The sequence below is a fragment of the Nansenia antarctica genome (assembly GCF_963989245.1).
Source record: "Nansenia antarctica genome assembly, chromosome: 17".
Lineage (NCBI taxonomy): Eukaryota > Metazoa > Chordata > Actinopteri > Argentiniformes > Microstomatidae > Nansenia > Nansenia antarctica.
Genome location: NC_137687.1, coordinates 25,296,367 through 25,306,781, shown reverse-complemented (window position 1 = coordinate 25,306,781; position 10,415 = coordinate 25,296,367). Strand labels below are relative to the sequence as shown.

Sequence of the window (10,415 nt, the reverse complement as noted above, 5' to 3'; positions counted from 1 at the left end):
TTGCATTGTTCTATTTCGTTAGTATTGTGCTATTGTCTATTCTCCTCTTGATGTATTATTGTTTTTTAATGCTATATGTAAAGCACTTTGAATTGCCCCTGTCGTAGGGAAATGTGCTATACTAATAAACTTGCCTAGTGTTGTGTGGGCTATAAACATGATTGTTTTGTCTGCAACTTCAGGAGACAACCGTTCGACATCAAACCGGCGTGTGACCGAGGAGATCTCACTGACAGTGACATGCCCCCCAGGCCGTCGTCGGGGGAGCTCTGGGGCATCCACCTGATGCCCCCGAGGATCCTGGTGGACTGTCTGCTGCCCAACGGGATGATCCTGACTCTAGAGTGTCTCCGGGAGGCCACCCTCATCACCATCAAACACGAGCTCTTCAAGGAGGCCCGGAAGTACCCGCTACACCACCTCTCACAGGTACAGGTGCAGCCGGACGGTAGCGGCGGTGGTTCAGAATCAGTAGTAGCCCCTCTGATCTTGTGGAACAGGGTCTGATGATAGGCGCTCGGCGTCTTCTTCCATGCGGGAGACTCGGGTTCAAACTCTGGCTGTTCTAGATGCATACCCATATGGAAATTCAGGACCGATACCGATGTCCAGTTTCCTCCACTATATAAAGTAATTGAATGTTGGAAACAGCTACTTTTTTGGAGTTTTTATTTATTTGTTATTACAAGCCATGATACTGATGTGATAGGATCACGTGATAAGATCAAATCAGCGGAGGCTGGCGGAGGTAGAAATCGGAGGACGGGCTCATTGTAATGCATGGAACGGAATGGAATCACACACACATTATAATGAGCCCCGTCCTCCGATTCCTACCTCCACCAGCCTCCCCTGGATCACATACATACAGTATATGGGGGCGGCTGTGTCTCAGGAGGTAGAGTCGCCGTCTAATGATCGCAAGGTTGGCAGATCGGCGGTTTGAGTCCCGGCTGGCCACATGTCGAGGTGTCCTTGGGCAAGACACTGAACCCCAAAATTGCTCCTAGTGAGCGGGCCGGCGCCTTGCATGGCAGCTTGCCGCCATTGGTGTGTGAATGTGTGTGTGAATGGGTGAATGAGAGGCCTTTGTAAAGCGCTTTGGAGCAGCAAAAAAGGCACTATATAAGTGCAGTCCATTTACCATTGACCATTTATGATCTGAATTATCTGACACCTGATTGTATTGCCCGGCCCCCCCCCCCCCTTCAGGAGGAGACGTCGTACATCTTCGTCAGCGTGACGCAGGACGCCGAGAGGGAGGAGTTCTACGACGAGACCAGGAGGCTGTGTGACCTCCGACTCTTCCAGCCCTTCCTGAAGGTCATAGAGCCTGTGGGGAACAGGGAGGAGAAGATCCTCAACAGAGAAATCGGTTAGACCCTTGACCCTTGACCCCTGACCCTTGACCCTTGTGACACAGCAGATTTAATGAAACAATAACAACAATGAATGCTTGGTTTTGGATATCGAGTGAATATTTTTAAACTAACAGAAGATTATACTTTTTTTTTAAATATATATTTTGTAAAATAAAACATGGTGTGATTGAGCTTGTTTCTGTGTATGTTTCAGGGTTTGCTGTAGGTGAAACAGTGTTGTCATTTATAAATGGTGAAACTAATACACAAATGTTATTAAATAAAAAACTGAGAATCTCTACAACAACCTCATAGTAATTGTTTGATTTCAAATCCAAACTTTTGGACTAAAGTGCCAAAATACATTTAAAAATGCTTCACTGTCCCATGACTTACTCAAGGCACTGGGTTTGTTTCAGGGTCTGCCATAGGTAACCACAGTGGCAAAACAGATTAGTTAAACAATGAATGCTTTCAAACGGCTTTGAAAGTTGAGTGAATGTTTTTAAACTGACAGCGGTACAGGGCCATCAGGACAAAAACATCACGCCACTTGAACAGTTTCTTCCCCAAAGCCACAGCCCTCCTCACTAACTCCTGATCATTGCACCTTGCACTTAACATGTTCTTGCACTAAGTTGTACAGTATATTTATTCACTCGTATTGGTACTGTATATATTGTCTTGAGTATTGTTGTGTTGTCGTCTTGTTGGTAGAATACCAAGTCATGTTCCTAGTGCACTGCACATGGCCAATAAAGTTGAACTGAATTGAATTGAATTGAAAAATAAAACATGATCATGTTTGTGTATTTCAGGCTTTGCCATCGGTATGCCTGTGTGTGAGTTTGACCTGGTGAAGGACCCGGAGGTCCAGGACTTCAGAAGAAACATCCTCAGCGTGTGTAAGGACTCCGTGGAGCTCCGCGACGTGAACGGACATCACAGTCGAGCGCTGTACGTCTACCCCCCCAACGTGGAGTCCACAGAGGAGCTTCCCAAACACATCCACAGCAAAATGGACAAAGGTCAAACAGCCATCCTGCCTCACGTCACATAAACTGATCAGTGTGTTGTTTAAAAGCTTGGATGTCCTTGCCTAGAATCAACCGAATTGGAATATGATAGTTATGAACATTTGATATGGTGACATTTGATATGTGACTGTACAGTAATAACCTCAATCAAAAACCTGACCTTTACCATATTTTGTTGAACCTTTATTTTAGCGGGGAGTCCCGTTAAGACCAAGGTCTCTTTAAACAAGGGAGACCTGCATTTACAATCAGGCAAAAGGACAACATAAAAAAACACAATCAAGAAAAAACACAATCACATTTTTCATCAACAAAGAGCTGAAGCGTTTGAAAGTGTACCTTGTTCTCAGCCAGACTGTTCATGCTCACTTCCTGGTCCGTATTCTCACCAACCACCAAGGACAACCTTCTTACTGTTCTAAAAACTGTGTAATTATTTTCTAGTTTATTCATCCCCTGTTCCTTATTCTCACTAACCTACTAAGAACAACCTTCTTACTATTCTAAAAAACGTTTACAACTGTTTAAAACTGTGCTCACTTCCTGGTCCGTATTCTCACCAACCACCAAGGACAACCTTCTTACTGTTCTAAAAACTGTGTAATTATATCCTAGTTCATTCATCCCCTCTTCCTTATTCTCACCAACCTTCTAAGAGGGACCTTCTTACTATTCTATAAAAACGTTAAAACAGATTAATTATATCCTAGTTTATTGTACTTGTACTGTTTGTTTGGTGATAGAAGTAGATTTTTCCTTCTATCACAGAGACTGCCAATGGCCCCTGGCCTGAGCTGGATTATTCTTCCTGCTACGACTGGTGGATTGATGATTCACTTGCTTAATCAAATGTATTGATTGTAAATCGCTTTGGAATAAGGCGTCTGCTAAATGTCAAAAATGTAAAATGTCAAAAATGTAAATGTCAAAAATGTAAATGTCAAAAATGTAAATGTCAAAAATGTATTCCCTGTTCCCCGTTCCCCATAGGTCAGATCATCGTGGTGATCTGGGTGATCGTGTCGCCCAACAACGACAAGCAGAAGTACACGCTGAAGATCAACCACGACGCCGTGCCGGAGCAGGTGATCGCTGAGGCCATCAGGAAGAAGACGCGCAGCATGCTGCTGTCCCCGGAGCAGCTGAAGATGTGTGTGCAGGAGTACCAGGGCAAGTACATCCTCAAGGTGTGCGGCTGTGACGAGTACCTGCTGGAGAAGTACCCCATCAGTCAGTATAAGGTGAGTGGTGGGTCTGTCTGTGGAGGGGAAACAATGGTTGCGTTTGTTCAAATTCGCTCTGGATTCGATCTGATCAGCACTCATGGAATGCTTCTCGTGTCCAATTTTATAGTGTTTTTTTTATTTTTTATAGTGGTTAGAACTGCAGAGTCACTTACCCGTCTTCCATCAGAGACTGAAGACCCATCTCTTCAGGTTACACCTTAACTGCTCCTCCTGAGACTTCTACTGCCCCCCAGCACTGCGTCTCACTTGCTTAGTCAAATGAGTTGAGTGTAAGTCGTTTTGGAATAAGGCGTCTGCTAAATGCCACATTTTTTTTATGTAAATGCAATCAAAATGACTTGGTCCTTGGACCAAGTTGAACCCAGTGTGCTCTCCGGCGGCGCTCTCAGAGCGAATTTACGAACGCAGCCAATGTTTGGTTTTTCCCCAGGGGAGGGCGGGGGTCGTTGTAACGCATGGGACAGAATGAGGAATGTGTTTGATACGATTCCTTATTCCATCCCATAAACTACAATGAGCCCGCCCTCCACCACATGGATTTGTCTGTTCTTCTTTATACATTACACTGGTTATATAACTTAACTAGACCAACCGGTGGCAGCCTAGAATCACCTATGGTGATTATTTGCAGGTAGTTGTGGCGCATTTGACCGTTTATTCACTTTTATAAGGTGAATAGTATTCATCCACCTTTGATCTCTTTCTGCTGTCATTACTAGTACAGTACTGCTGTCATTACTAGCACAGTACTGCTGTCATTACTAGTACAGTACGCAGGGTTCTCACGGGTCCTTGAACGTTTGTGAATTTGAGAAAAAGAAATCAAGGTCTTAAACGTTTTTGAAAACAGACATGGATCATTGAAAGTGCTTGAAGTCCCCTCTCTCTCTGTGTTGTAATTGTTGTCTGTGAGCGGATAGTTCCTATTATATAAATTCTCATCTAGATCTGTCTCAAACTATGCCGTGTTGGGTCCTTGAATTTGAGGGAATTGAGTCTTGAAAGTCCTTGAAAGGTGCTTGAAAGGTGCTTGAATGTGATGTTTCAGAAGGTGTGGGAACCCCGAGTACGTCACAGTGGTTAGAACTCTGCTGTCCAATTCGGTACCTTTCTCCCCCGTAATATATACTCACTAACTCCGTCACTCTCTGGTGTTCAAATACGTTGGATTGGTTTCAGCATGGGCAGAGGGAGGTTGCCCCGTGAGTTTTGTTTACACCCTTCAGTGAGAGACTCTTTTGGGATGGGGGTAGAGAATGAGGCCTAGAACAGATGGTTGATGATGAGGGTTTTTAACTCTTTGGTCTGTCCTCAATTCATATATTTTTGGGGGTGATCAAGCTTTCCTTTGTCGATGGTGTCACAGCTACAGCGGTAAACAATGAAACAATCAGAAACCAACAAACTTATGTTTTAGAAAAAACAAAAAAAGATTTTTCAAAGTTAGAAAGCTGAAAAAGGTAATACGATATATAAATATGTACGTTGTGTCTAGTTGCCCCTGCTAGCTGCCACTGCCAACAATATGTCAGTTATCAAGTTAGCATAAGAGAAGAGGGGCCCTATTATGCACTTCTTAACTTGCCGTCTTAAGTGTTAATTAAGACGCACCGCCAGGTTAAGACCTACCGGCACCCTTATTATGCGCTTCATACGCGCTACTGCTATTATGCAGGTGTCGATAGGCGCCCACACATAAGACGTAAAACTCCCGTGCATATATTGCTCATTGTGGGAGTCTTCATATGTTAATGAAGTGCACTAGGCGCCCCTGCTATTATGCGATCTGACTTTGCTCCTATCGCTAAGAAGTGGTTTGAAAAGTTCTTAAGTTTAGACTTCATGCACGTTTTGAAACACGAGCGCGCCTCCGCGGTTTGCGCATGCATGTGGGCACACATGAACACGCACGTGGATCCACGGCAAGACGTCAATTACGGTCACAGTATAAATGCTTTATTTCAGAAGGGAGAGGCGCGCTGACCTCCTTCTCAGGACTTCCATAATAGCATAGCGCTAATGACTCAACGCAGCCGGTTCTTAAAGGGAATGGCACCTGGCACGCTGATTGGGTTGATTGAGAAGACGCCCAAAACACCCATGACTAATTTCTTTGCTTAGCGCCGGGTTTTAGGCGACCACTACAGCACGCATAATAGCAAAGTGGCCTTGACCACGCCTCCACGTCTTAAGTTTAGATCTACCGCCTCGTCTTATTGATGAAGTGCATAATAGGGCCCGAGGTCTCTTATCTCCTCAGTTCATATCTTAATGTAATCCACTCCTCCTCCCAGTATGTGCTGAGGACCAGAGGCTCCTTCTAATGCACAGAACAGAACGAGGAATGGTATGAAACACGTGTGATGCGTTTCCCACGAGTCAGTCCCCAAATGTCCTCCAAAATCTTGTTTTGTCTAAACATACCCCTATCCCGTGGTAAATTCACTGCTTATCTCCCAAAACAACAGATGGTCTGCACCGAGTACGATAGTCGATAAATCTGTGCGGTCTGCTCTGACACAAAAAAATGTGTTACACTGTATCTTCTTACATTCAATTATAAGATATGTCTGGGGGCCCACGTCTCAACCATTCCGCCCCCGTAGGTAGGCTAGCAGTGTTTCCCACAGGATTTTGAGAGACTGTGGTGGGTGGACCACGTATTCATTTCCGTCGACGGACAGCGGGGGGGGGTTGGTGCGAATCCAAAAGTTAGCGATTGCTCATTGGGGAGGGAGAGGGGGGGGGGACAGAGTGGGAGTGAGAGACGCTTTACTGAAGCAACGGCACAACAACACAACATCGGAGATCTTTTTTTATTTATTAGGAGAAGTGTACAAATATTTTCGGTTAGTTATGAAACTGTGGCGAGACACAGTCTGGTTAATTAAGGAAGCAATTGACCATGAGAGGAAGGGGGTTGTGGACTCATTTACCACTGGTACAGGGTTGTGGCACGAGGCGAAGCCGAGTAGGAAAACCCTGTACAGTGGTAAATGAGTCCACAACCCCCGCCCTCCAATGGTAAATTGCTTTTCTACAACAGCCACCACATAATATGAAAAATAAATACACAGTTGTATTTTCTTTCTATTAAACAAAAGCCCTCAACATTTGACTGCCCCAAAAAACTCTCAAACGTCTCTTCTCCTTTTTCTAGACACCCCGAGAGAAAGACAGAGAGAAGAGAGAGAAAGACAGAGAGAAGAGAGAGAAAGACAGAGAGAAGAGAGAGAAAGACAGAGAAAAAGACAGAGAGACAGAGAGACAGAGAGAAGAGAGAGAAAGACAGAGAAGAGAAAGAAGGACAGAGAGAGAGAGACAGAGAGAAAAAGACAGAGAGAGAGAGAAAGACAGAGAAGAGAGAGAAAGACAGAGAGAACCTCATTCCTAATTCCATTCCGTGCATTTTACAATAAGCCCCCGATTCCTCCATAAGTCCTACCTCCAGCAGCCTCTCCCTGACCCCCACCCCGCTCTCCTTCCTCCTGATCCACACCCCGCTCTCCTCCCTCCTGACCCCCACCCCGCTCTCCTTCCTCCTGATCCACACCCCGCTCTCCTCCCTCCTGACCCCCCCCCCCCACTCTCCTTCCTCCTGCCAGTACGTCCGTAGCTGTATCATGCTGGGCAGGATGCCTAACCTGATGCTCATGGCCAAGGACAGCCTGTACTCCCAGCTGCCCACCGACACCTTCGTCATGCCCTCCTACGGCCGCCGCGTCTCCGCCGCCGCGCCCCACATGAACGGCGAGGCCTCCACCAAGTCCCTGTGGACCATCAACAGGACACTCAGGATACGGGTGCTCTGCGCCACCTACGTCAACGTCAACGTCAGGGACATAGACAAGGTGAGCGGAGGTGGTGGTGGTGGTGGTGGTGGTGGTGGTGATGGTGGTGGTGGTGGTGGTGGTGATGGTGGTGGTGATAGATAAGGTGGGTGGTGGTGATGGTGGTGATGATGATGATGATGATGATGGTGGTGGTGGTGGTGGTGATGGTGGTGGTGGTGGTGGTGGTGGTGGTGGTGGTGGGGGTGGTGGTGATAGATAAGGTGAGTGGTGGTGATGATGGTGGTGGTGGTGATGGAGGTGGTGGTGATGGTGGAGGTGATGGTGGTGGTGGTGGTGGTGGTGGTGGTGATGGTGGTGGTGGTGGTGGTGGTGATGGTGATGGTGGTGGTGATGGTGGTGATGGTGGTGGTGGTGGTGGTGGTGGTGATGGTGGTGGTGGTGGTGGTGGTGGTGGTGGTGATGGTGGTGATAGATAAGGGGAGTGGTGGTGGGGGTGATGATGATGATGATAGTGATGATGATGATGATGATGGTGGTGATGATGATGATGATGATGATGATGGTGGTGGTGGTGGTGATGGTGGTGATGATGGTGGTGGTGATGATGATGATGGTGGTGGTGATGAAAAAAAAATATTCTAGTACATGTGCCAATGGCCCCTGGCCTCAGCTAGATTACTTTTTCTGCTACGACTGGTGGATAGATGATTCACTTACTTTGTATTGATTGATTGTAAGGGTGTGTTCTCACTAGAACATTTGCTTCACTTGAAATGGAGTTTAGGATAAAGTTCGCTTTGCTCTGCGTCGTTTGGAGCTGTGAGAACGCGCATTCGAAGTCGCTCCCGCAGCAAAGAACCCTCAGATGCTCCGCTTGAAAAGGTTAGAAACGACGCATCCATCACTTTGCTTCGCTTCGCTTTTGGTGAGAACGCTGCCCGAGGCAGTCCTTAGGAAAACAACAGCGCACGCGTGTTGATCTAGATAAGAGCTGGACAATGGGCAATTCTCAATTTTTCTGACCAATCAACTACCACGTCTGTTGCTTCGATTGCGTATGTTACTTCGTTTACATGAAGGGCTGTGAGAACGCAAATCAGAGAAATCATTTATGCAACAATGTTGTGAACTCATCCACTTGCTCTGGGTCCTGATTCTGACTTTCATGTGAGAACCTTAGTCACTGTGGAATAAGGTGTCTGGTAAATGTAAAATGTAAATGATGATGATGATAGGCAAGGTAGTTGATGGTCATGGTGGTGGTGATGATGATGATAGACAAGGTGGGTCAGGATGATGATGAATGATGATGATTAGGGTATATGCAAGGATCTCCCGATACAATATGTGTCTCCATACATGGGTCTTGATGCTATACCATTGCGATACAATGGAATACTCGATATTGATCTGCTGACAATGTCAGATTTAACTGAAAATGTAACGTGTGTGTGGGGGTGGAGCTCAGGGGGTAGAACCGGCATCTAATGATCGCAAGGTCGACGTTCGATCACGTGTCAAGGTGTCCTTGGGCAAGACGCTGAACCCCAAATTGCTCCCAGTGAGCGGGCCGGCGCCTTGCATGGTAGCTTGTCGCCATTTGTGTGTGAATGGGTGAATGAGAGGCCATTGTAAAGCGCTTCGGAATAAGACGCTATATAAGTGCAGTCCATTTACCATGTAACCTGTAAAAAAGTGCAGTCCATTTACCATGTAACCTGTAAAAAAGTGCAGTCCATTTACCATGTCACCTGTAGAAAAGTGCAGTCCATTTACCATGTTATGTTATGTTATGTTAATTTCATTTATAATGCGCCCCCCATCCAACTTTTACATCGGCCCGGGGCGCAGCCCGGGTAAAGGAACAGATAAAGACAAAGACAAGGAACACAGAGAGCAATCAGACACAGACGACTTAAACGTAAAACTCAGGCATACAATTCACAACAAATAGGGAGTAGATTTAGGGAATGTCATTTTGGAAGAGGTGGGTTTTTAACTTGGCTCTAAAGGAGTCCAGAGTGGGGGCAAACTTGATGGCAGAAGGGAGCGCGTTCCACAGGGTCGGTGCTATCACTGCAAAGGCACGGTCACCCTTCCTCTTGAGGTTGGTACGTGGGACCCTCAGGCTGAGTTGGGCGTCGGACCTGAGCCTGGGTCTGGGCCTTGAGGAGGTAGACTGGTCCAGGAGGTCCTTGATGTAAGGTGGGGCGAGACTGTTGAGAGCTTTAAAAACAAAGGTGCAGATTTTGAACTTCACTCTCTTCTTCACTGGGAGCCAGTGAAGGGAGATGAGGACAGGGGAGATGTGGTCCCTCATTTTGGTGCCTGACACCAGCCTGGCACCTGTAATATAAGTGCAGTCCATTTACCATGTAACCTGTAATATAAGTGCAGTCCATTTACCATGTAACCTGTAATATAAGTGCAGTCCATTTACCATGTAAAAAAAACTGAACATTGAGCCTGTACTCTCAGTTCATCCTCCCCTGCTGTCAGTTTGTCAGTCGAGTCATCAGACGGATTTAGCTAGTGAATGAATGGAGTCACTGCTGTATGTAAATCCTCTCTGTGAGGTCCATGATCCCACGGTCACAGTGGAGTCTGGAGGAGGTAGAAAGCGGAGGCCGGGGGTCATTAAGTGTGCTTGCAGTAGCAAGCAGCACTTATTAGTATTGTACATATATATTATTATTATTATTATTATTATTATTATTATTATTATTATTATTATTATTATTATTATTATTATAGCAAAATTTGCCCCGGCTACTCGTCCCACACTTTTGGCACTAGGTAGACATGAGAGGTGTCAAAACAATTGCTATTGTCCGACGGAATGTTACGGCATACGGTATACCCACAATGCCCCGTTTAGTGGACAAAAAATCCCATAGACAATGAATGGGCCGATATTCAAAACGCCTTAGCTCGGCCTCTGAGTGACGTAAAGACACACGGTCTTTGCCGGGGGGT

General features: G+C 46.0%; 1 protein-coding gene across 1 annotated transcript in view; it reads left to right on the top strand.

The window, feature by feature from the left end:
* Positions 1-240: 240 nt before the first annotated feature.
* Positions 241-10,415, top strand: part of LOC308172291 (phosphatidylinositol 4,5-bisphosphate 3-kinase catalytic subunit alpha isoform-like) — a gene marked incomplete at both ends in the record, with an annotated part of 27,348 nt that continues 17,173 nt past the window's right edge. Inside the window, 5 exons of the mRNA XM_080547194.1 lie at positions 241-429; positions 1,213-1,375; positions 2,180-2,389; positions 3,389-3,639; positions 7,251-7,496. Of these exons, the coding sequence (XP_080403320.1) occupies positions 241-429; positions 1,213-1,375; positions 2,180-2,389; positions 3,389-3,639; positions 7,251-7,496 (1,059 nt within the window). The remainder of the gene's footprint in view (positions 430-1,212; positions 1,376-2,179; positions 2,390-3,388; positions 3,640-7,250; positions 7,497-10,415) is intronic.